The 26,040-nt window shown below is 40.0% G+C and overlaps 1 protein-coding gene across 2 annotated transcripts in view; it reads left to right on the top strand.

Moving 5' to 3' along the window:
* Window positions 1–26,040, top strand: part of RABEP1 (rabaptin, RAB GTPase binding effector protein 1) — a 92,262-nt gene that overhangs the window by 62,792 nt on the left and 3,430 nt on the right. For both annotated transcript variants that reach the window (XM_052657053.1, XM_052657054.1), the window contains 9 exons: window positions 3,391–3,858; window positions 5,112–5,216; window positions 9,132–9,248; window positions 13,918–14,016; window positions 18,410–18,550; window positions 21,461–21,650; window positions 22,279–22,334; window positions 24,603–24,701; window positions 25,816–25,932. In XM_052657053.1, the coding sequence (XP_052513013.1) occupies window positions 3,391–3,858; window positions 5,112–5,216; window positions 9,132–9,248; window positions 13,918–14,016; window positions 18,410–18,550; window positions 21,461–21,650; window positions 22,279–22,334; window positions 24,603–24,701; window positions 25,816–25,932 (1,392 nt within the window). The remainder of the gene's footprint in view (window positions 1–3,390; window positions 3,859–5,111; window positions 5,217–9,131; window positions 9,249–13,917; window positions 14,017–18,409; window positions 18,551–21,460; window positions 21,651–22,278; window positions 22,335–24,602; window positions 24,702–25,815; window positions 25,933–26,040) is intronic.

Here is a 26,040-nt window from a genome sequence, read left to right as displayed (position 1 = left end):
CCCATCAGAGCTGGTCATGAAGCAAGAGCAGTAGCAGGGGGAAAGCGTGGACCACAGCTATTACTGGGATTTTCGAGGGAAAAGCAGGGCAGGGTAGATCACATAGGACTGGCTAGTTGTTGTAACTCCAGTGGGCTTTGGGGCAGAGAATCTGTCTTCAGTTTTCTGGTACCTGGCCCTGGGTTGATTTAGGGCAGGGGAAATACTGGCTTGGTGGATAAGAGTTAGATAAAGGAGTTGGTTGGGGGTGTTGACTTGGGATTGGTTGATTTGGATGTGAAAGACATAGTGATAAGCAAGTTGTTCATTATTTCTGGGAGTTAGCTAAATTGGAAGAGGCAGTCACTCCTCAGCCAGCAAGGCCTTCAAAAGGTCAAAAACATCATAAAATATAGAAAATAAACCTAAGTTGTTTCATTTTTTGCTAGTACAAAATATTTCATTAATATGAGTAATGTAATGTTATTATATATAATTCTTTGTTGTATAAAAATCATGGGTTTATCTGATTACTTCCTTAATGTAAGTTCTTGGGAAAAGAACTGCTGAGTTTAAGAGCATAAACAAACATATTGTTGAATCATCTTTCAGAAACACTGTAACAGTTTATACTTCCCTACAAGTCCATATTCCTTATAAGTAAGTTGGTTTTAGAAAAGGCAGAGGAACCACAGATCAAATTGCCAACATCTGCTGGATCATGGAAAAAGCAAGAGAGTTCCAGAAAAACATCTGTTTCTGCTTTATTGACTATGCCAAAGCCTTTGACTGTGTGGATCACAATAAACTGTGGAAAATTCTGAAAGAGATGGGAATACCAGACCACCTGACCTGCCTCTTGAGAAATCTGTATGCAGGTCAGGAAGCAACAATTAGAACTGGACGTGGAACAACAGACTGCTTCCAAATAGGAAAAGGAGTACGTCACGGCTGTATATTGTCACCCTGCTTATTTAACTTCTGTGCAGAGTACATCATGAGAAATGCTGGGCTGGAAGAAGCACAAGCTGGAATCAAGATTGCCAGGACAAATATCAGTAACCTCAGATATGCAGATGACATCACCATTATGGCAGAAAGTGAAGAGGAGCTAAAAAGCCTCTTGATGAAAGTGAAAGAAGAGAGTGAAAAAGTTGGCTTAAAGCTCAACATTCGAAGAAGATCATGGCATCTGGTCCCATCACTTCATGGGAAATAGATGGGGAAACAGTGGAAACAGTGTCAGACTTTTTTAGGGGGGCTCCAAAATCACTGCAGATGGTGACTGCAGCCGTGAAATTAAAAGACACTTTCTCCTTGGAAGGAAAGTTATGACCAATCTAGATAGCATATTCAAAAGCAGAGCCATTACTTTGCCAACAAAGGTCCGTCTAGTCAAGGCTATGGTTTATCCAGTAGTCATGTATGGATGTGAGAGTTGGACTGTGAAGAAAGCTGAGCACCGAAGAATTGATGCTTTTGAACTGTGGTATTGGAGAAGACTCTTGAGAGTCCCTTGAACTGCAAGGAGATCCAACCGGTCCATTCTAAAGGAGATCAGCCCTGGGTGTTCTTTGGAAGGGATGATGCTAAAGCTGAAACTCCAGTACTTTGGCCACCTCATGCGAAGAGTTGACTCATTGGAAAAGACTCTGATGCTGGGAGGAATTGGGGGCAGGAGGAGAAGGGGATGACAGAGGATGAGATGGCTGGATGGCATCACCGACTCGATGGACGTGAGTTTGAGTGAACTCTGGAAGTTGGTGATGGACAGGGTGGCCTGGCGTGCTGTGATTCATGGGGTCGCAAAGAGTTGGACACGACTGAGCAACTGAATTGAACTGAAATACTGCTCTGAGCACCCTGGTCTGTGCTTCTTAAAAGGCCCTCACAGCTTTTTGCCCCATCCCTTTCCCTCTTCAGAGTGACAGTAGCATTGTGTATGATAGTGTTAGATGTCAGGTCTTTTATAAGCTGGCAGAATGCATTCTCATCCCAGTTTCTATGAGGCTGCTTATCTAGGACCTTTGCCATAGCTTGCTCAGTATATGCTATATTTGTGTTCCTTGGCCATCTGAATTTCACATATTAGAAAACCTTAAAAAAAAATTTAGAACTGGAGGAATTAACATAAAATTATCAACTTTGTATTATGCCAAATAAGGATATTTTTAAAACATTAAAAGAAATCTATATTTTAGTCTTTTATAGTTCATAAAAGTAAAGATATTAACAGCAAAAAGTAGAAAGGATATTATCTTAAAAGCCAATTATTTAAATTGAATAAATTAAATTTTTAGAAAAACTTGCTACGTTTTCCTTGTTTTCTAATTTTCCTACTAACTGTGCTAGAATGGTACTGCTGTGCTTTTTGACTTTGGGAGTGTGCTGCACCACATTAAGAAAATTGAAATAAAATTCACATAAAAATAAACCATTTAAAATGTGCAATTCCGTGACCTTTAGTATAGTCATAGTGTAGTGCAGCCATCACCTGTCTTGTTTCAGAACATTTTCATTGCCCCCAGAAGAGACCCCCATATATCATTAAGCAGTCACTCCCTACTTTATTTTCTTTTTAGCCTCTGGCAGCCACTAATTTGTTTTTGGTCTCTGGATTTGCCTATTCTGGATATTTCACATGGATGGAATCATTCAGTGTGTGACCGTTTGTGTCTGGCTTCTTTCACTTGATGGACGCCTTATTTAATGTGCTGATTACATCTTGCTTGAAACTTTGTTTCCAGCATACAACATTCTCCTCATTTCCTTTCTATTCTGGCTACTCCTTCCTCTGTCCATCTCCCAAATGGACAAAAGTGATGTTTCTCAGGGCCTTGCCCTTGGTTTTCTTCTCATTCTGCAGACTCATCCAAGGTGTTCTGATTTGCTGTCATAATTATTACTGTATGGTGTGGTTACTCCCAAATCTCTCTCTAAAGATTTCTTTGTCCCTCTGCTGGGTGGACATCTCCACTTGGATATACAGCAGGACCCCTTGTTCAATATACCCAACACCAAATTTCAGGAGACCTTCCTGATTTCCTGTGTCTGGACTGAATTCCTCTCCTTGAGCTTCCAGGGCATTCAGTACATAGCTGAAACCTGTCATCATTTTATCAAGTATGATATTCTAATAGCCTGCTTACTTGGTTCACTTGTTTATTTTTTTCATGAAACTGTAAGCATCTTGGGGTCAGAGATTGCTCACAGTTGTATCCTGAGTGCTTGGTTTAGGGCCCAGCATATAGAAGACAGTCAGTAAATATTTGCTCAGTGAATATACAGAGGCAGCATACGAAAGACTGTCATGTGTAACATGTGGCAAAATACTTTATAAAAAATGTGCTGGTTTTTCTCTTTGAAAATAACAGGAATTGTCTAACTTGGCAATATATTTTCCCATTTCAGGAACATTTAGATAGCACCCATGGTTCAGTCCATTCTCTGGATGCAGACTTACTGTTGCCATCCGGGGATCCTTTCAGTAAACCAGACAATGATGTGTTTAAAGATGGACTCAGGAGAGCACAGTCTACAGATAGCCTGGGAACTTCAGGCTCGCTGCAATCCAAAGCTTTAGGCTATAACTGCAAAGCAAAATCTGCTGGGAACCTGGACGAATCAGATTTCGGACCGTTGGTAGGAGCAGATTCGGTGACTGAGAACTTTGATACTGCCTCCCTCGGGTCACTGCAAATGCCAAGTGGGTTTATGTTAACCAAAGATCAGGAGAGAGCAATCAAGGCGATGACACCGGAGCAAGAGGAGACAGCATCCCTCCTGTCGAGTGTCACACAGGGCATGGAAAGTGCTTATGTGTCCCCCAGTGGCTACCGCCTAGTCAGTGAGACAGAATGGAATCTCTTGCAGAAAGAGGTGAGCTCTCCTCCTGGCTTTGCCTCTTGCTTGCTCTGAAGGATCCTGGGTAGCTCTGAATTTATTGTTCATTCAAGAGATAGCCCCTGGAGCCAGTGCTCACACTTGTTGCCAGAAAATGGGTGTTAATCCGTGTTGTCTGACCCTTACATTTTCTGCTTTCGCTGTTCCAGGTGATTATGACAGAGAAGGGAACTTACTAGCTGATTGTGTTGAGTATAAACATCACCTGATGTCACACATCTTCAGTTGGAGTGATCTGCCTGAATAGCATAGCTAAATTTGTGTAGCCTGAATTTGTTTTGCTTTGCAGTTTTGCATAATCTCAATGTATTCTAGGATTCATACTTTCATCTTTCTTTGAGGTCTGAAGTACAGATGCTTATTCACTAGTTGATGCCGAGAGTTTAAGGTGGGGTTGGAAAATGTGGGAGAGAAGAGAAGGCAACCTTTCATGAGGTTAATTTTCCTGCTAATAGTATTTGCAAACTAAGAAGTAAGATTAGGAGATAAAAGCTTAAATATGTAGTTGCATAGTGCTTTACAGATTACAAGCCCTTTCACATACCTCTTCTCTTTGACCTTCTTGATAATAATGAGACAATCAGGGTATGATTTTCTCCAACTTTAGAGATAAGGAAACTGGCTCAGAAAGGTCAAGTGAGTTGCTCAAATTTCCCCTTTGACTTAGAGGCAAAACCTGGATTGGGATTCACGTTGTACAACTTCCAGTGGTTTCTTTTACTCAGGGCTACTTTTCTTTAAAGAAACTTGGTTAGCAGGTGGAGCAGCTTATTAAGGTTGAAAGAAACTATTCTCCTTGGGCTTAGGCAGAACATGTGAAAAGGTGCTACTTAATTGTTTCATACCTGCTTTGTGCTTGGAGCTGGTGAAATGGTTAATTGGCACTCCGAGCTCCCGTCTCCTCTTGTTGGCTAGTATCGATTTAAATTGTGTGTGCCACGGTATAGTACCTTTTACTTTCCTTGTGTTTCCCCCAAATGTGGTAGTTTGGGGTCCTGAGCCTCTTGGTGATAAAGTTATGTCCCTTGTTTTCCTATCATACTTGCATGGGACTTAGGATTTTTTAGAATTCAACTCTATATTACAACTTCTTGCCATAAGTCCCTGAATAAATTGTTTACTCCGTTTTCTACTTTGAGTAGCATAGGTAAGACTACAAGTATTCCTCGTGTATGTTTTGTGGACCTATTTTGTTCTCTCTGATAAGAGATAATTTTGGTGTCCCTCAGATACACAATGCTGGAAATAAACTTGGTAGACGCTGTGATATGTGTTCCAATTATGAAAAACAATTACAAGGAATTCAGATTCAGGAGGCTGAAACAAGAGACCAGGTGAGTTTCTTTTGGGGTGTGCAAAACTGGTAAGCTGTTGTTTTCATTGGAGGTGCTGAATTAATTGCCTTTTACCCCTCCCAATTTGCTTTATGAAGTTTATCCATCTTGTGAAGTCTGAAATAATCTGGTGCATGTGATGTCAGTTACATTTCCAGTGGGAGGACATGACAGAATTTTTGCTTTTGTGTGTCTTTGCATGGCTAGCTTGCCCAGTACCACACTGGTCAGCTCAGCTGGCATATCTCCTCTCCAGCCTGTTCCTTCTGCTCAAGGCCTAGACAGGTTATTGTCATGAATGCATACACATGGAAAGTGCTTTATGATATGGAGGGTTAGGGAGATAAGGGGTTGACTATTGCTTATTGGATAAAAGTTAATTGAATATTACATTAACCAGTATTTGGACTCTTCCTTGCTTATTGCCTACGTCTTGTCATAAATTTGTTGAGATAGGGTAGTTTATGGGGTCACAGAAATTAAGATTTGGTAAATCAGATATGTTGAGATTGACAAGACCTTTCCAAATACAATACAAAAACAAGACTGGGAGCTGGCTGTGGCTCAGATCATGAACTCCTTATTGCCAAATTCAGACTTAATTGGAGAAAGTAGGGAAAACCACTAGACCATTCAGGTATGACCTTTATCAAATCCCTTACGATTATACAGTGGAAGTGACAAATAGATTCAAGGGATTAGATCTGATAGACAGACTGCCTGGAGAACTATAGATGGAGGTATGTGACGTTGTACAGGAGGCAGTGATCAAGACCATCCCCAAGAAAAATAAATGCAAAAAGGCAAATGTTTGTCTGACAAGGCCTTACAAATAGCTGAGAAAAGAAGGGAAGTGAAAGGCAAAGGAGAAAAGGAAAAATATACCCATTTGAATGCAGAGTTGCAAAGAATAGCAAGGAGAAATAAGACAGCCTTCCTCAGCGATCAATGCAAAGAAATAGTGGCAGAATGGGAAAGACTAGAGATCTCTTCAAGAAAATTAGAGATACCAAGGGAACATTTCATGCGAAGATGGGTACAGTAAAGGATAGGAATTGTATGGACCTAAGAGAAGCAGAAGATGTTAAGAAGAGATGGCAGGAATACACAGAAGAACCATACAAAAAATATCTTCATGATCCAGATAACCATGATGGTGTGATCACTGACCTAGAGCCAGACATCCTGGAATGTGAAGTCAAGTGGACCTTAGGAAGCATCACTATGAACAAAGCTAGTGGAGGTGACGGAGTTCCAGTTGAGCTACTTCAAATCCTAAAAGATAATGCTATGAAAGTGCTGCACTCAATATGCCAGCAAATCTGGAAAACTCAGCAGTGGTCACAGGACTTTGGAAAAGGTCATTTTTCATTCCAATCCAAAGAAGGGCAATGCCAAAGAATGTTCAAACTACTGCACAATTGCACTTATCTCACCCACCAGCAAAGTAATGCTCAAAATTCTCCAAGCCAGGCTTCAACAGTACGTGAACCGTGAAATTCCAGATGTTCTATTTGGATTTAGTAAAGGCAAGAAGAACCAGAGATCAAATTGCCAACATCCGCTGGATCATCGAAAAAACAAAAGAGTTCCAGAAAAACACCTACTTCTGCTTTATTGACTATGCCAAAGCCTTTGACTGTGTGGATCACAATAAACTGTGGAAAATTCTGAAAGAGATGGGAATAACAGACCACCTGACCTGCCTCTTGAGAAACCTATATGCAGGTCAGGAAGCAACAGTTAGAACTGGACATGGAACAACAGACTGGTTTCAAATAGGAAAAGGAGTATGTCAAGGCTGTATAGTGTCACCCTGCTTACTTAACTTCTGTGCAGAGTTCATCATGAGAAAGGCTGGACTGGAAGAAGCACAAGCTGGAATCAAGATTGCCGGGAGAAATATCAATAACCTCAGATATGCAGATGACCCTACCCTTATGGCAGAAAGTGAAGAAGAACTAAAGAACTAAAGAGCCTCTTGATGAAAGTGAAAGAGGAGAGTGAAAAAGTTGGCTTAAAGCCCAACATTCAGAAAATGAAGATCATGGCATCTGGTCCCATCACTTCATGGGAAATAGATGGGGAAACAGTGGAAGCAGTGTCAGACTTTATTTTTGGGGGCTCCAAAATCACTGCAATGGTGACTGCAGCCATGAAATGAAAAGATACTTGCTCCTTGGAAGAAAAGCTATGACCAACCTAGACAGCATATTAAAAAGCAGAGACATTACCAACAAAGGTCCATCTAGTCAAAGCTCTGGTTTTTCTAATAGTCATGTATGGATGTGAGAGTTGGACTATAAAGAAAGCTGAGCTCTGAAGAATTGATGCTTTTGAGCTGTGGTGTTGGAGAAGACTCTTAAGAGCCCCTTGGACTGTAAGGAGATCTGACCAGTCCATCCTAAAGGAAATCAGTCCTGAATACTCATTGAAAGGACGGATGCTGAAGTTGAAACTCCAGTTCTTTGGCCACCTGATGCGAAGAACCAGCTCATTGGAAAAAGACCCTGATGCTGGGAAAGATTGAAGGCAGGAGGAGAAGGGGACGACAGAGGATGAGATGGCTGGATGGCATCACTGACTTGATGGACGTGAGTGAGTAGGCTCTGGGAGTCGATGATGGACAGGGAAGCCTGGTGTGCAGCAGTCCATGGGGTTGCAAAGAGTCAGACACAATTGAGCAACTGAACTGAACTTCCCAAACACAGTGCCTAATAGTGGGTTCCTTGATAACATTTAGCAAATACTATAGAATTTCATGAGAGTAGACTTGTGAAAGTATATACAAGGAAAAAATAACTTTTTTCCTTATATTTCCCAATTGTTCTTTGGTTATTATGGAAGTGCTACCCTAGTCTTTAAGCTTAAGCTGATTAGAATGGTGGCTTAATATTTTCAAATGCCTTTGGCATAAATTTCCTCCATATGTGTGTGTGTGTGTGTTTTTGATGGCTCAAAGGTAAACTTCTAAAGCTTTTCGTGAAGCTAATATAGCAGTAGATGGCCTCTGGTTTGGTACAGGAATGGGTCATCTTGGGTTCCATAGTCATGTCAGACATTTTGCTCTTGCTTCAACTGTGTAGGCACTTTGCTGGTTTCTTAGTGTTCAGCTACAGAGAGAACACAGTACTGCTCATGAGGAATTGTTAGTGTTTCAACCCAAGCCATCCTTTCAGTGTGGGTTGTTCTTGTACGAGTAGAACTAGATGAGGAGCAGAGACGTCTAACTTAACTATGGGCTGTTAACTAGGGAAGGTTAGGGTTAGGGTTCAGCTAAGTTTGTTTTAGAGCTAGTGGGGAAAGAGTGTTGCAGGAGAGGAAAGCTGTACAAAGGAACAGTCCTGAAGGAAAATTGTGTGTTCCAGGGAGTATGAATAGTTCATGTGGCTAAGCATAGGGCATGTGAGGGTCTGGGGATAGAGAAGAGAGAGAGTGGGGGAAAATGGTGGGAAAGGAAGCTCCAAAGGGAAGGCCATGATGAGATCACTGAGGGGAGCAGTGTTGTGATGACTGAAGGGGTTTAAATTTTACCTTGAAGACTTTGGGAGGCATTTAAGGATTTTAAGTAGGGACTTAATATGATTTGACTTTCATTTTAGAAATATTTATTGTGTTAGTGTGGATTGTAGACTGGAGGCTGAAGACATTAGAGTCAAGGAGGCCAGGGCCCTAGTCTAGAAGACATAGGAGAGGAGGAGCGTATATTTTCAAATGGATATGAAAGATGTATTGTTAACTGTAAAGCACAGTATAGTTGTTGAACAAGGTAATTCATCTCAGTTCTTTCCCACACTGAAAAATACGATTCTCAAGGAAAAAAGATTATATTTAAAATTTTCTGGAGCTAGGGATTTAAAAATATTCTATGAAAATTCTGGAACTTCCTTCTAATTAACATTTAAAATTGCATAGGTGAAAAAACTACAGGTGATGCTAAGGCAAGCAAATGATCAGTTAGAGAAGACAATGAAAGATAAACAGGAACTGGAGGACTTCATAAAGCAGAGCACTGAAGACTCAAGTCACCAGGTAAATGAGGGTTTTAGAATGTGACCTGTGGGAGACGACTGAGTTGTTCAAATAAGAGTTCTGAAAACAAAGTAATGTTTTTTTCTTGCCCTGAAGATCTGACGGTTGTTATTTTCCTACAGATAAAAATATCTCAAACTGATCTTTCTCTGGTGTGTGTTTTACAGATTTAAGGAAAATAGCTTTTGAAATAACTGATTAGTGAATAATCAGGAGGCTCTGGTTCCCTTTTCCCCTTTGATTTTTATTAGGTTTTTCTGCTGCACAAGAAACCTGCTGACAAGAAAGATCCCAGTTATCTTCTTGACTTTTTGAAAAAGTGTAGCATGCCTAGAAAAACCCCCAACCTTATATACAGATATACCAAACATACCTGAACTAATATCTGTATAACCACCAAGACTGACTGATAGAAAATTAGCTAGTACGTCAGAAACCCTCACTTCCCCCCTCCGCTTACTATTTTCTCCCCAGAAGTAAGTATAGCCCTAACTTTAACACCATTAGATCAGTTTTGTCTGCTTTTTTATTTTAACAAGTGAATTATATAGTTTGTATTCTTTTGTGTCTTTCTTTCTCCATTCAACATTGTGACGTTTCTGGTTACAAATGTGTGGCAGTTGTTATTTTCATTGTGGTATAGTTATACAATTCATTATATGGCTATATTATAATTTATCCATCTTAATGTTGATTAGCCTTTGGGTTGTATATAGTTCTGGGATATTATGAATAATTCTACTTTGAAATTTTTGTATAGGACTTTCTGCACATGTTGCTGCTGCTGGGTATATGCCTAGGAGTGGAAGGAATGTCTGGGTCAAAATGTTCAAATGTATGTCAACTTTTGGAGATAATAGTGCCAGGAAGTGGTTGTATGAGTGTATACTCTCCCCAGCAAATTCCTCTGGGTCCACAGTCTTGGCAGACTTTGTTTTGTTTTATTTTAATTATAGCTGTTTTGGTGGGTGTGTAATGGTATTTCATTGTGGCTTAGTTTGCATTTGAGGTTATTTAGCATTTTTTATGTCTGTTTGCCATTGGGTTATTATTGTGTGTGTGTGTGTATGTGTGAAATTGCTTCTCAGGTCTCATTTTTTTTATTGGGTTGTCTCTCTCTCTCTCTTTTTTTTCGCTTGTTTTTCTCTTAGGAATTCTTTACATGATCTTGTTAGAACCTTTGGTGATGTGTTCCGAATGTCTTCTACCTGGTACCTTATGTTTTTGTTATTTTAATGATGTCTTTTGAAGAAGTTTATTAACTTTAATATAGTTAAATATTATAGTTAAATTTATTGATCCTTTTCTTTATGATTTAGTGATTTTTATCATGATCCTGCGGTTATGAAGATATTTTCGTATATTTTGTAGAAGCTTCATCGTTTATAGCTACCCACATTTATATCCAAAATCCATCTAGAACTGACTTTTATATATAAGCTATAGATAAGGGTAAATTTTTATACATTCTTTTTTTCATTTGGATAGTCCATTCCTGTACCATTTAGTGAAAGGATTACCGTATTATCATTGCTCTGCAAGATCATCTTTGTAAGCTATCAAGTGAACATACATGTGTGGGTCAGTTTCAGGACTCTATTTTAATTGATTAATCTGTTCGCCTGTTTTTGTGCCAGATTCTATGATAGTCAGTTTTTTCATTTTTTTTTAGTTTTTAATTTCTCTACTGAGAACTATGTTTTCATTCGTTTCAAGAGTATTTACCTTTACTCTAGGCAGCATAGTTACAATAGCTACTTTAAAATCTTTGATAATTCCAATCTAGGTCGTCATGGGGTTGGCATATATTGATTTTCTTTCCTGTTGAGAATTGGCCACATTTTCCTGATTCTTTCTATGTCAAGTACTTTTAGATTGATCTCGGAGACTATGAATATTTTTTTGTGAGACTGAGTTCTGTTACCCAGATTAGGTTCAGTTCATAAGTTCTGTCTTGCCTAGTGTAGTAGGTGGTTCTAATGTCAGTTCATTTTGAAAGCCTTCGCCGTGCTCCTCTGGCTGTGTCCCTGTGTGCATATAGCTCAGGGGTGAGTGTGAGACTTGTGCTGGTTCACGCACAGAATTCGGGCACCTCTTGTAGCTCTCTCTCTCAGTGCCGCTCTCCTCTTCAGCTCACAGGGTCCCTGTCCTGGCCCTGTGATCAGAGAGGCAGTGGTTGCTCCTGTGCTGCCGCATCCCCTGTTGCTTTACAGTTGCAGCTGCTCTCAGATGCATGCTGGCAAGAAAATAGGAAAAAGCCCCAAATAGGCAGTATACTGCTGTATAAATTGTTTCTTCTCGTTTTGATTTCTTTCTCTAAACTGTCTGCTTTTGTTTAGTTTTTAGAGTCCTCAGGTAGTTGCTTTTTGTATTTTACCCAGAAATTTTTAGGTGTAATCAGGGGAGAGAATGGCCTTGGTGGGCTTAGTCCTCTTGGACAGTGCTAGAAGTCCATTCTCTCATATTTTTGCTTATTAGACGTATCTTTTCCTTCCACCTTCCTTCAGGAAGGATACTCTGGCCAGGTGTAGAATTCTGAGTACTTATGTTGTTATCTTTCAGCACTTTGAAGTTATTATTCCATTGCTTCTGGCTTCCATGTTTCTGATAAGTCAGCTATCAGTCTTATTATTGCTCCTTTGAAGGTAAAATGTCATTTTTTCCCTAGCTCTTTTTAAAAATGTTTTTGTTATTAACAATTGTACTCTACTGTATACCTCAGTATATTTTTCTTCATATTTCTGCTGTTTGGAGTATCACAGGGTATCTTGGATCTCTGAACCAATGTCTTACCTCATAATTGGAATATTCTCAGCCATATGTCTCTTAAAAAATTTTTTTTTTATTGATATAGTAAAGTGCATAACTCTCAAGTGTACAATTTGGTGAGCTTTATTTCGTGGACAATTTTACCAGGTAATTATCATCTGCATCAAGATATAGACCATTTTTAATACTTTTATGTTCTTTACTAATAAGTAAATACGCCACCTGCTGTACTTAGAGGTAGCCAGTATTCTAGCTTTTAACACTATGTTTTTAGTATTGCTTGTTCTTGGACTTCTTATGAATGGAATCATATAGTATGTAGCCTTTAGCATCCAGTCTGTGGTCATTGTGTCTGTGAGACTTATCCATCCTGTTCTGTGTATCAGTGGTTAGGTTTTTTAATGCTATGTATATTCTATAACATGATTATAGCATAATTCATTTATCCATTCTACAGTTGAGAGATATTTGGATTGTTTCTGGTTTTTGACTATTGTGAATGAGCACACTTTCTAACATTCTTGCACATGCGTCTTTATTATCGTCAGATCACTGATTTTCTCTTCCAGTAGGTCTAATCTGTTAAATTTATTCATTGAATTTTTAATAATTTGGATAATTGCTTTTTTAGTTTATTATTTCCATTTGGTTGTTTTTATTGTTTCCATTAAATCTCTGGTGGGGCTAAATTTCTGAACAGATCAAATACAGCTATTTTAAAGTCCGCTTTTAGTAACATACGTGGATTCATTGTAGGTCTGTTTCTGTTTTGTTTTCTATCATTTCCTTTTGTTTTTTTTTAATCATAGTCTTTTCTTGTGCATTCTTACTTGAGTGCTAGACATTATATATGAAAATTGTTGAAATGAAATAATTTTTCTTAGAGGCAGACAACTAGTTGTGGGTCACCAATAATCCAATCATGGATCACCTTAATTTGTTTACAGGAATTGAGATCATATGAAGTTGTGAAGGTTGGATTAGTTTAAATTCTTTCCTTATACTCTTCGGTGTGTCTCTCTGGGGACCCAATCCAAAGTGCAGGGTGTTACCAGGGATTCCTGTGTAGTGGGTCTTGGACTCTTAACTTTTGCCCCTTTTCCTGAGGCTCTGAGACGCCCTGCTCCGTTTCTCAGTGTCGCATCTGTTTCTTCTGGAATTGGCACGTGCTTCTGGAGAAGAGCTGTTGCAGAGGCTGCATCCAGTTCTCCCAAGTGTCCTCATTCTGGTCCTCGGCTCTGTGGTTATTTTTGTCTGGTTTTCTTAATTCTCAGCAGGAAGGTTGGTTCACACTACCTATTTTGCTACTACTGGAGACAGAATTCTGAAACTAATCCTTCTTAAAATGTCTAACCAAATTTATTTTTATTTTACCACTCTTATATACAAGTCATCAACTTGTACATAAACCCCTCATCGGGAACATTAAACTAATTCAGGGGAGTTTCTCGTGTATCTGTTCTCTTAAGTACATCATCTTGGAAGACTGCAGCTAGTTCAGAGAAGATTTGTTTATCCTTTAAACTGTGTGGGTTTTTGTATGTGTGTGTGGACAGTTTCAAAATTTTTTTGATTTTTAATTAGCTCTTTTAAGAATAATATTTATAACTGGGTCACATGGATTAATATCTATGTCTCGAGGCCATATAATGCGTTGTTCATGTATGGCAATGGGTGACCCCTGGGGAGTTTTGGTACTGCCTGTGTCATCTGAAAGGCTGAGACTTTTGTACACAGTAGGTTCATACGTATTTGTTGAATGATAGATGAGTGGTGTTTTATGAACTACTAAAAAAATCAACTCTGGACATTAAGCAGGAGATAGTAGAGTTAGTTTCAGAATAGCCAGATTCCTAATAGCCATATTTCCTGTGTATGATTTTTTTTTTTTCCTTTCAAGATCTCTGCACTTGTCCTAAGAGCTCAAGCATCGGAAATCTTACTTGAAGAGTTACAGCAGGGGTTTTCCCAGGCAAAGAGGGATGTTCAGGAACAGATGGTAAGTTAACAGTTAAATAAACATTAACTATGGTAAATATTTTGAGTAAACTCTAAGAGATCATGGAGGACAGAGGAGCCTGGCATGCTGTAGTCCATGGGGTCTCAAAGAGTAGGACATGACTTAGGTGACTTAACAACAACATACTCAATGCATCCTATCTTGAAATAATCTTTAATATGACTTTATCTTCCTGGCCAAAGTGGTTCCTGTTATGCTCTTCAGAGCCTACAGAACATTAATAATGAACAAGATTATGTAAAGAGATTATTCTTTTTTTAAACTTACCTCTTGATTAAAAAAAATGATCACATTTAACTTACTTTTCTTTGATTTGAGAAATCTAAACAAAATGAACTATGGACTAGCATTTAATTTTCAGTTATAAATACAAGCAAAACGTTAACCTCTAAAAGCCCTAGGAGGTACAGCTTTTGAGCAGCTACTGTACTTTTCCTGGAGAGCTGACTTATTAAAGAAAAAACCTCAGTAACTTCATAGGCATTATGATATGATAAAAGTGCATCATAATTGCTACACTAATGGAGAACTTCCAGAAGGCTGTCAATTTTGAGAGGAATAGGAACAGATAGCTTCCCAAACAAGAACTGCCTGGAACCTCTGCAGAATTGTTCTCCAGCTTTGGGCCTCCTCCTCCCCAGGCAGGTTCCATTTGCCTTGTTCTTGCATTTTCCCAGAGTTGGAGCCCTGCATCTGACGGCCCTTTGTAAATTACACCAGTGTTGGTCCTGCTGGAGTGATCCTGCAGAGTTGCCTCTTGTCCATCTCCTCCAGGGATGACGGGAAAACACACAAACCCTAGGTTGTATGGTAATTGTTTGTTTTTGAGGGGCATTGGGTCAGTATATGAATGGCCTTGAGCTGACCCCTGAATACCAGCCCTGGTCTGTTGAGGAACAGCTCATTGTCAACATTGACTGGAGAGTTTCATGTCTTTGCATTAATGAGAGACTATGAAATAATAATCTGACCCCAAAAACAGTTAAATGCTGGCAGTTTCATTATTCAATTTCTTCTCTTCAGAGAAGAGTAGCTACGGTAATGGCTGGAATCTTGATATCTCCCACTGTTTGTTTTGAAAATTTTCAAACTGAGAGATGTTTATGGAATGAACACTCATAAGATCTTCACTTAGGCTTACCAGTTAATATTTTGCCACATTTTATTGTGCTTCCAGTTGTTACTCAGTCTCTTTCATATATATGTAGGTTTTATAATGTACATGTGTATTTGTTTTTTTTCCTGAGCCATTTGAAAGTAAGTTGTAGACATCATGACACTCCTAAATATTTCAGTATGTATCTCCAAAGAACAAAGAAGGTGTTCTACATAATCACAATACTAGTATTATGTGCTTAAAATGTAACCATTGTTCCCCAAAGCCCTTGATTGTTTTAGTGCTGGTTTTACTTTGATCAAGGAACCAGTCAGAGATCACATATTGTTACTTTGTTGTCATGTCACTTTGTTCTCTTTTAATCTAGAATAGTCACCCACTTCTTTTTTTTCCTTTGGCATTTACAACATTAACATTGTTAATAGGAGTCCAGACCATTTGCCTTGTAGAGTGCATTTGTCTGATTATTTCCACATGGTCAGACATTTGGGAAAGAATACTACATGGATGAAATGATTCAGCGGAATGTTCATAACAGGAGGCATGTTATGATGGGTGGTTCCGTTGTTGGTGACATTAAGTTCCATCACTTGGTTAAGATGGGGACACAGTAGTTTTAGAATGATTACATTAATATTGCTACCAACAGCAAAGCTGTTAAGTGAAGTTCAGCATTTATTTATTGGCCCTCCATATCCATTGGGTCCACATATGTGAGTTGAGTATCTCAAATTTGGTATGGGAGCATGTCTTGGAACCAATACTCTGTGGATACCAAAGAACAACTGTAGTTATTTTTACCCTGAGAATGTATCCCAGGTGAGGATTTACAGTCTGGGTGCTGTGTTCAAAAATTACTTGAATTGGTTTTTCTTTCTTTTCTGCCTCTTGTTATAAACATTCCGCTGAATCATTTCATCCATGTAGTATTCAGTTTGAATACAGTTCAGTTCAGTCGCTCAGTCGTGTCCGACTCTGCAATTCCATGAATCGCAGCACGCCAGGCCTCTCTGTCCATTACCAACTCCTGGAGTCCACCCAAACCCATGTCCGTTGAGTCGGTGACTCCATCCAGCCGTCTCATCCTCTATCGTCCCCTTCTCCTGCCCTCAATCTTTCCCAGCATCAGGGTCTTTTCAAAGGAGTCAGCTCTTTGCATGAGGTGGCCAAAGTAATTGGAGTTTCAGCTTCAACATCAGTCCTTCCAGTGAACACCCAGGACTGATCTCCTTGCAGTCCAAGGGACTCTCAAGAGTCTTCTCCAACACCACAGTTCAAAAGCATCACTTCTTTGGCGCTCAGCTTTCTTCACAGTCAAACTCTCACATCTGTACATGACCACTGGAAAAACCATAGCCTTGACTAGACAGACCTTTGTTGACAAAGTAATGTCTCTGCTTTTTAATATGCTGTCTAGGTTCGTCATAACTTTCCTTCCAAGGAGCAAATGTCTTTTAATTTCATGGCTGCAGTCACCATCTGCAGTGATTTTGGAGCCCCAAAAATAAAGTCAGCCACTGTTTCCACTGTTTCCCCATCTATTTCCCATGAAGTGATTGGACTAGATGCCATGATCTTCGTTTTCTGAATGTTGAGCTTTAAGCCAACTTTTTCACTCTCCTCTTTCACTTTCATCAAGAGGCTCTTTGGTTCCTCTTCACTTTCTGCCATAAGGGTGGTGTCATCTGCATATCTGAAGTTATTGATATTTCTCCCGGCAATCTTGATTCCAGCTTGTGCTTCTTCCAGCCCAGCGTTTCTCATGATGTACTCTGCATAGAAGTTAAATAAGCAGGGTGACTGTATACAGCCTTGACGTACTCCTTTTCCTATTTGGAACCAGTCTGTTGAATACAAGCAGAAGCAAATGGAGCTGTGTATTACATTTTTGATTTTCTTCTTTTTTGATTTACTTTTTTGTTTTCTGAACAAGCAACATGGTTCATAAATCAGAACCATAAGCATATGTAATCACTTAGAAATTTCACTGCCATTCCCTCATCCTTTCACTCAGTTCCCACCCACTCCCATACATGGTATTTTACAAGTATTCTTGGTTTATCTTTCTGTTTTCCTTGTTACAATAATAAACAAATATAAACATATTCTCTTTTCCCTTCTTTCATATCCAAAAGGTAGTAGAGTGCTAATATTTTGTTGGGTTGAAATTAAGCATAAGGCAGCATTCTGGTCTGAAATAAATAAGAGCCGGTGGAATTAACCGAAACTTTTGCATGACCTTGCCTTCCTACCAGCAGCCTGGTTGTCCTTCGGAATGCAGTGGTCACCTTCTATGGGAAATCTTCTTGAACCCTCTCTGCTAATTAGATGCCCTTTGTCCTTTTATCACTGCGGTACCCTTGTCTGTTACAGCACCTGTAGTATGGTTAGGTGATTCTGGGGTTACTGGTCGTTCCCTCCACTGCACCATGAGCTTCTCTAGGGCAGTTTTTGGTTATCCCTGTTTCCCGTAGGCAGTAAAATGCTTGGTTAGAATAGTAGCTGCTAAACAAACGTTGACGGTGGAGTAATCTTGTTAAGTGTATGTTTTAAGTTCAATGGTTAGTATTAAAAATTATCAGAAATACTTTTACAGAATTGCATCTGCAGTTGTATCTGCAGTTGTGTGTTATACTCAAATTAGCTGACTAACTTTTATATTGATATAAATTCACAGGAAATACCTAAAATTGTTTTATACATCAGCCAGCAGAAAAAGTAAGAACATGTTCCATTTTAAGAATGAGCTCCTCAAATGCCCCATATTTCCTAATATTTGGGGTCCTTGAGCCACTCACTGTGGTCCTGAGCTTGAACATATATGTGTGTAATGAAAGATGAAGTCACTGCTTTCTGTTTCTCCCTACTTCCGGTGAGATGCATGCTGTGAGGAAATAGGAGTTGTCTTGGAATACGCATTGTGTTTGATACAAGTCTCAATTATGTAAACCTGTTCCATTGAGCTAGAGATGCTGGTCCTAGGGATATGGGGGAAGAAATTCATTACCATCAAGCCTTTGGTAGAATCAGTGGAGAATGAGCTCAGGTACTTGCTTCATTTCCTATCCCCTTGAATATATGTAATGGCTGTAAGTCAGTAAATCTCTGGTCTGCTTGCTGTGAGTCTTACAGAGCTTTGTCATGTACCCTCCATCCTCAGCCCTTATTTTGTTTGACCTTTGTTTTTCACTGGTGCAGTTAGCAGCAGACAGGATTTACCTTTCTGGCTGTGATTAGTGTCTGTTTCTATTTTAGGCAGTGCTGATGCAGTCACGGGAACAGGTTTCAGAAGAACTGGTGAGGTTACAGAAAGATAATGACAGTCTTCAGGGAAAGCATAGCTTGCATGTGTCGTTACAACAAGCAGAAGACTTCATTCTCCCAGACACCATGGAGGTAACTTGTTTTCTATATGATCAAAAATGTAAACAAGTACATTTTTTGAAATGTCTATAAATTCTTCTTTTTCAAAAAGTTTACAAATAACAAATGCTAGAGAGGGTGTGGAGAAAAGGAGACCCTTTTGTGCTGTTGGTGGGAACGTAACTTGGTTTAGCCACTGTGGAGAACAGTATGCAGGTTCCTCAGAAAACTAAAAACTGAGTTTTCATATGGCCCAGCAAGTCCACTCGGGGGCACATATGTGGACGAAACTGTGATTTTAAAAAGACACGTGCACCCCTATGTTCATAACAATGCTATTCACAATAGCCAAGACGTGGGAACTACCCAAATGTCCATCTACAGATGAATGGATGAAGAAGATGTGGTACATAATATACAGTGGAAAAGAGTCAGCCATGAAAAAGAACAAAATAATGCCATTTGCAGCCACATGGACGCAACTGGAAATGTGGCCAAAAATAAAAACAACAACAACAAACTTTACTGAGATATAATTCACTTTCCAAATAATTTACCCGTTAAAAGTGTATAATTTGATGTTTTAAAATATACTCTCAGATATGTAGCCATCAGCACAGTCATTTTTAGTACATATTCATAACCTCAAAGAGAATCCCCTTAGCTTTTATTCAGCCCTTCCTCCCCAAGCGTTAAGCAACAACTGATCTACTTTCTGTCTGTAGATTGTCCATTCTTTCATATGAATGGAATCATGTAATTTGTGGTCTTTTGTGTCTGGCTTCTTTCATATATCTTTTTGTTTTCAAGGTTCATTCATGTCATATAGCATGTTATCAGTATTTCATTCGTGTTTATGACCGAATAATCCTCTACTATATGGCTGTTTTGTTTATCCCTTTGTCTACTAATGGACGTTTGGGTTGTTTCCACTTTGGACTATGAATATGTTGCCATAAACATTCACATATAGGTTTTGGTGTCGGACATATGTTTTCATTTCTCTTGGGTTTAAACCTAGGAGTGAATTTGCTGGGTCATTTCTCCACATTCTCACTAACAATCATTGTTATCTCACTTTGTGATTATCGCCATCCTGGAGGGTGTGAAATGGTATCTTATTGTAGTTTTGATTTCTATTTTCCTAAGGTTAATTTGCATTTCCCTAATGGTTATTGAGCATCTTTTCATATGTTTATTGGACATTTTTATATCTTTCTTGGAGAAATACCTGTTTCAAGATCCTTTGCTTACTCTAAAATTGGGTTGCTTTTTATTTTTTTGAGTGATAAGAATTCTTTATACGTTCTAGATATAAGTACCTTATCAGGTAAATAAATGATCTACAAGTGTTTTCTCCCATTTTGTGGATTGTCTTTTTCATTTTCTTGATGGTGTCCTTTGAAACCTAAAAGTTTTAAATTTTGATTAAGTCCAGTTTATGTCTCCTTTTCTTCTGTTGGCTTATGCTTTCAATGCTGTATCTAAGAATCCTTTGCCAAATTGAAGGTCTCTGTCATTCTTGCAGGATAATTGAGAATGCACCAGAAATGAAATATTTGAAGGGGGTCTCCATGCTGGCTCCCTGTGATGTTAGGTTTCTATATAGCACTTAGGATACAGCACACTCCTTCTGTCTTCTGGTAACTTTTATAACACTTGATCACTTCCATTCTTTTGTGGTTGGGTGAATTTTTTAAAGAAATTCATAATTGTTAAATTTTAAAAAGTCAGACATTACAGAGATTTATAGCTTAACAGTGTTTCCTAATCCTGCCTTACAGATTCATCCCCTACTCTTTGGACCTCATTCTGTTTTCCTTATAGATGTTAACATGACTTATTTTTTGTTCTTATTTACACAGGCTCCATTGCCTGCCCTTCCTTTTAGCTCCTTGCTGTCTCCCTCTCCTCTCCCTGCCCTCCCCCAGCCTGTGGTCTCAGCTCAGGTTACTGACACTCTGAAGAGCTCTCTGTCCTTTCTGAACTGGTGACTGGTATCATCAGGGAGAAAGTTTGGGGGACCTGTCTACTTTTGCTGTCAGTATACCACTTTCCTTGTCAAACTTTTCTCTTGGCAGGAAAGATTCCTCTCTTCCATGTTCTGTAGAGACTTGATTTTTAAGAAATTCCAAGAATCCAAGAATCCTTGAAGATTATAACCAGTCTAGCCTGTAAAGCTTGATTCTGTAATAAATCTTAATGAAATTTTTCTTGATACAGATTTTCAATTACTTTTTTTTTTCTTGCTGTTCTTTAATTTATATACATTTGGTAGTTATCTAAGAAGCCCAGTTTTTACTGTAGGGTTGCTTTAGGATATAATTGGGAGGGTTTTTAGAAGAAGACAACTAAAATTAAGGGAAAAAGTAAAATAAGACTTAAACTGAATTTATTACAGAAAAACAGCTGATCACCTTAGAAAGCCTCTCACTGCGTACTTGCCTCAGACCTAACAGTACTTTGCCTTTGTGGTAGATGTTCAACAAGTGTTTATTTGAATGAATAAATAAATAAGTATATTTTGTCATCTTGGAGTTCACACTTGCTTCTGAGTTTCAGTCTTTTTGGTCTTCATTCACTAACTCCTCTCAAATTTAAGCAGATAATAGTGTAAGTGTCTAAGCTATTCATAGTGAACCCCATATTGTAAGTCATCCAACATTTTAATTTTTCCGTTTCTGAAACAGTTTTGAGGGAAAAATTTGTAGTTCACAATATACATTTTTTGCTTGGCAATGTTATCTTATTTCTATAACATACTGAATATTAACATGGCATGACACCTGCCTCTTGAAGCCCAGAAGGGTTGGGTTCAACATCCTAAGTTTTGAACTGTCTAAAATAATATCTGAAGTTCTGGTTGCAGAAAATCTTTAGCTTTTTTTGTTTATTTTCTTTCACCCTTAAAAACCCAATAACTATTTGTTTCTTGGATCCCAGGCACTCCGGGAGTTGGTATTAAAATACCGTGAGAATATCGTTAATGTGCGGACAGCGGCAGATCACATGGAAGAGAAGCTGAAGGCTGAAATACTTTTCCTGAAAGAGCAGATTCAAGCAGAACAGTGTTTAAAAGAAAATCTTGAAGAAACTCTGCAGCTAGAAATAGAAAACTGCAAAGAAGAAATAGGTGAAGATAAAAGTGATGTAGTTTAGAATTGGAGGCACTGAATAAAACTTTTCTCTGGTTATAAGAAGTAGTACATAGTCTTGGAATGTAGAAAACAAAAAGGATAGGATGGAACTAAGTAAGGACTCAGTCCCTTTCCCCACATGTTCTGATATAGCTCCTGATAAGGAGTTTAAAAAAAAACCCAAACTCATCTTTTTAGGAGCTCTGGTGCCTCTCTGGCAGTTACTAAATAGACAGGGAACTCAGGACTTGAACCCAGACACTGGAGCCTGTGAGAAGAGAGGTGGCATTCCCTTCAGAACTTAGAAGTGTTAACAGACTTCTGCCAGGGTCACCCCGCCCCACCCCACCACATCGTGAAGTGTCGGTATTTGAGGCAGAGATAGTTTATGCCATAGCGTTCATTGGTGTGTGCTCTGACTTTGACACGAGCTTGAACGTTATGCTGATTGGTTGGGGATAATTGTGAGAAGAGGATGCTGGTCCCCCACCACCACCCTGCTCACTGTGTTCAGTACATTTGACTCCTTTCGTTGTGAGATTGAGCTATGGTACAAAAGGGCATTTTAAGATTTAAATGCAAAATAATCAGTAAATGCTAACATGTCTCCTTTTTTCCTCCTAGCTTCCATCTCTAGCCTAAAAGCTGAATTAGAAAGAATAAAAGTAGAAAAAGGACAGGTAAGTTTCACAAGTTTCAAATTGATTCTGTCAGCAGCTAATAGGTGTTTATTGGAGTCCTGCTGTGCTATACTCAAGGAATAAGGTATAGTTAGAACATAGTCCCTGCCTTCAAGGAGCTCCCAGGAAAAGTATAGTAGAATGTGATGAAATATAGTGGCTGCTGACAGTAGATATTGATGAGAGCCTGCTCTGTGTTGCCGGGAGGAGATACAGGAAAGACTGAGATGTGACTTAGTCTGGAGCTTCCACTGTGGTGGGAAGATAGGCAAGGCATGGTCTTTTCTTTAAAGGATATTTATTTGCCTGATTTAAGTGACTGCGCTGGGTCTTAGTTGTGGCATGTGAGATCTAATTACCTGAACAGAGATCGATCCTTGGCCCCCTGTATTGGGAGCATGGAGTCTTAGCTACTGGACCACCCAAGGCATGGTCTTAACATGATACGTACTTAAAGCTACCATGGAAATATGTATGAAGTCTGTTACAAACAGGAGGTGATGTTTTCTACCTGGCTTAGTCTCCGTCTCTTAGACCTCATGAACACCTTCTGGTAAATGACCCTGTTCAGCTCACTGGCCTCATAATTCCTTGAGTCAGTGACCTTTACCTCCACCCGGCCCTTCCTTCCCACACTCCTGCCTGCACCTTGCCCCACTTCTGACATCTCCCTCTAGGCTCATATCTCCTGACCCCAGTCTACCATCTTTCTAGCCCTTTATCCTATAGGTTTATCTGTCTGAGAACCTCATTCAGACATTCAGTTCCTTGAACCTTTTGCTTTTCTTCTGGTTTTAGCAGCTTCCTCATGACTTTTCTTTCTTTGCTTCTAAGTGGCGTCTGACAGAGCTTGTTTCTTTAGTTAGTCTCCCCCAGTGCCTGCAAGCCCCCTCGTACCTTGTCCTTCTGCTGACCTTACTCGATATGCCCAACCCAGAACTAATCCTCGTGTCCACCTTCTCTGCCTCTTGGACCACTGGAAGGAGTAACACGCCTGCTCCTGGTGCCACATGTTGCTCAGTAGCTTTTCATCTGTTCTTAGTTCCCTTCCGTTCCCTGCAGTGGCTGTTCAGTCACCACTCACCTCACCTCATGATGCCCTTGTTACCCCTATCAGAAGCAGGACCATCTTCAGCTCTTGCCTCTGCAGTAACATGTTTGCCTTTTTCCTCCCAGTCTTCTCTTTTCTTGCATCTTAAGAAGGGGTGATGACCTGATTCTGACCAGTCTTCTGTCACTGTGCATGTGCTTTGACTGAACCACTCACGTCTTTTCCTGGCATCTTCGCTGTCTTTCTCTTTCACTGTGGGCCTTGAACTTCTGTGTGTTAATTGGTTTTTTCCATTTTGCATAACCACGAGGAGGCTCAGAGGCCTCCTAGTAAACGGGAGAAGTTTCTCTTTGAATTGCACTTCTTTCTCCAGCTACCAATCTTTCTTCTTCCTTTTATGCCCAGAGTTCTTGAAAGAGTCATCTCTACTTCCTGACCTCCCAGTCATTCCTCACCCACTGCCATCTGGCTTCGGCCTCCCTGTGCAGTCAAGGTTGTGCTGGCAGTAGTCACCAGTGTCCCAGTGTGTCTGTCTTCCCCACTCCCACTGTTTGGGTTGACTTCAGTACTCACCTAACTCTTTGTAACAGCCTAACTTCTTTCCCTGACTCCAAAATGTATCCCTTTCCAATTAATTTTTGTATTGAAACCAAGGTGATCTTTAAAGATTATAAACTTGACTGTGAGCCAGTCTGGTTTAAAACCCTTCAGTAGTTCCCTTAGCCCGGTTGGGCTCCCCTGCCTCACCACTGCCTCTTGGGCCTCAGCCTCCAGGGCCAGCACCTCAGTTCCTTAACTCATTATTTTTATGTGTCAACTCCTTCCTTTTGGAGTCTCTCTCCACCTTCTCCCTTTTACAGCCCCTTTAAGGGTCAGATGTCATCTCTTCAAGGAAGCCCTTGCCAACTTTTCTGGCAGAGTTAAGTGCTTCTTCATCCATGGTCGTATGCCACAGTTAACTTACATGTCTGTCTCTCCTGCAGCACGTAGGAGGTACCTAATAAACGTTTAGTAAAAGAAACAATAGGTCTTGAAGAATAGATTGAAAATCCACAGATATCAGAGGGTAAGGAGAGGATTCCAAGCAGAGCCAATACCCAAGGCCTAGGAAAACGAGCCATTGGGTGCGGCTCTGCAGGCTGCTGGCTCCTCTGGCAGCCGTGCTGTCACCTGCAGGGAGTTTCTGTGTTTCAGCTTTTTCCTTCTTAATTTTACAGTTGGAGTCCACATTAAGAGAGAAGTCTCAACAGCTTGAGAGTCTTCAGGAGATGAAAATGACGTTGGAGGAACAGCTGAAGAAAGAAACTGCTGCTAAGGTGAAACATTTTTGTTGGTAGTTTCATTAAAAAAAAAAAAAAAACAAAACAAAACAGGGACTTTCCTGGTGGTTCAGTGGCTAACACTGCGCTCCCAATGCAGGGGGTCCAGGTTCGATCTCTGGTCAGGGAACTAGATCCGACCTGCCACAGCTAGGAGTTTGCATGCCACAACTAGGACCTGGCCAGCCTAATACATAAATAATATTTTAAAAACCATAGCAAAGTAAAGGATGCGGGATCACATCTTCCCTGTTTAAAAAAAAGCCCTGCTCTTTTGATAGAGTCCCCTTCTGAAAGCTGGTGACTCTCCGTTTCAGGGAGAAAATGGATTTCTCTCTTCAGAGCTGGGTTAGGTCTCTGCACACTGCCAGCTTTGTGGGGCTCTGTCACAGGCCCCGCTGGCTGAAGGCCATGAACCAGACTTGGCACCATCAAAGCCAGAGACACTGCTCTGGAAGTGCCATTCCATTCAATTGATTTTATCCAGTGGGGCATTGAATCGTATTTGCTGCCCACATTCTGATTAGTCCTGTTAGAATAAAAGTGCATGGGGCTAATTGTGGGGTAAGTTCGCTTTCAGGGGGGCTGTGGTCTGACCTTTAAGTGTAAAAATGTGTTTTTTGATAGTCCTTTGATTTTAGAAAGGCTCACATGCACGGGTCCTGATGGTTTCTGTCAGGAAGACTGGAGATAGCAGGGCTGCCTAAGGCTGACTCAGGATTTTCCTGGCAGATGCTTAATTGTCATGATTGTCAGAGAAAAGCCCTGAAGTTTCTCTCCCTGTTGCTATAATAGCTGTTGATCTTAACAGCAGCTAATTTTTGATGATTAATCATTGTCAGTGGGCTGCTGGGGGTGAGAGGTGGGGCTTGCACTTTCGTTTTCATTTGGCTCTAACACTTGATTCACTTTAGGGTCTAGAGCAGGTAGCTTAGGCAGCTTGCACCCTTGCCTTGTGAAGACAGAAATAAAGGGAGACTAACACCATCTTAAAGGGTGACAGGCACTCTTTTCCTCTCTTGCAGTAGGGAACGGGTGCTGCCCAGGTTTCCTGAGTGACTGATCTGTGGCTTTCCAGCATTAATCCTCATTCAAAACTTGTATTTTTTAGGTTACTGTCGAACAACTAATGTTTGAAGAGAAGAACAAAGCTCAGAGATTGCAGACTGAACTAGACGTCAGTGAACAAGTGCAGAGAGATTTTGTAAAGCTTTCTCAGACCCTTCAGGTGAGGCATTTGGGAAACCCCTAGATGGAACACTGAGGAGGCACTTTGGGGGTTCTTGGCCTCCAGGAGAATTTTCTAATCCCTGACTCAACCTCTGACAAAGCCTAG

Source organism: Budorcas taxicolor, chromosome 19, assembly GCF_023091745.1.
Source record: "Budorcas taxicolor isolate Tak-1 chromosome 19, Takin1.1, whole genome shotgun sequence".
NCBI classification, from domain to species: domain Eukaryota; kingdom Metazoa; phylum Chordata; class Mammalia; order Artiodactyla; family Bovidae; genus Budorcas; species Budorcas taxicolor.
This window is presented reverse-complemented; position numbering and strand designations above follow the sequence as displayed.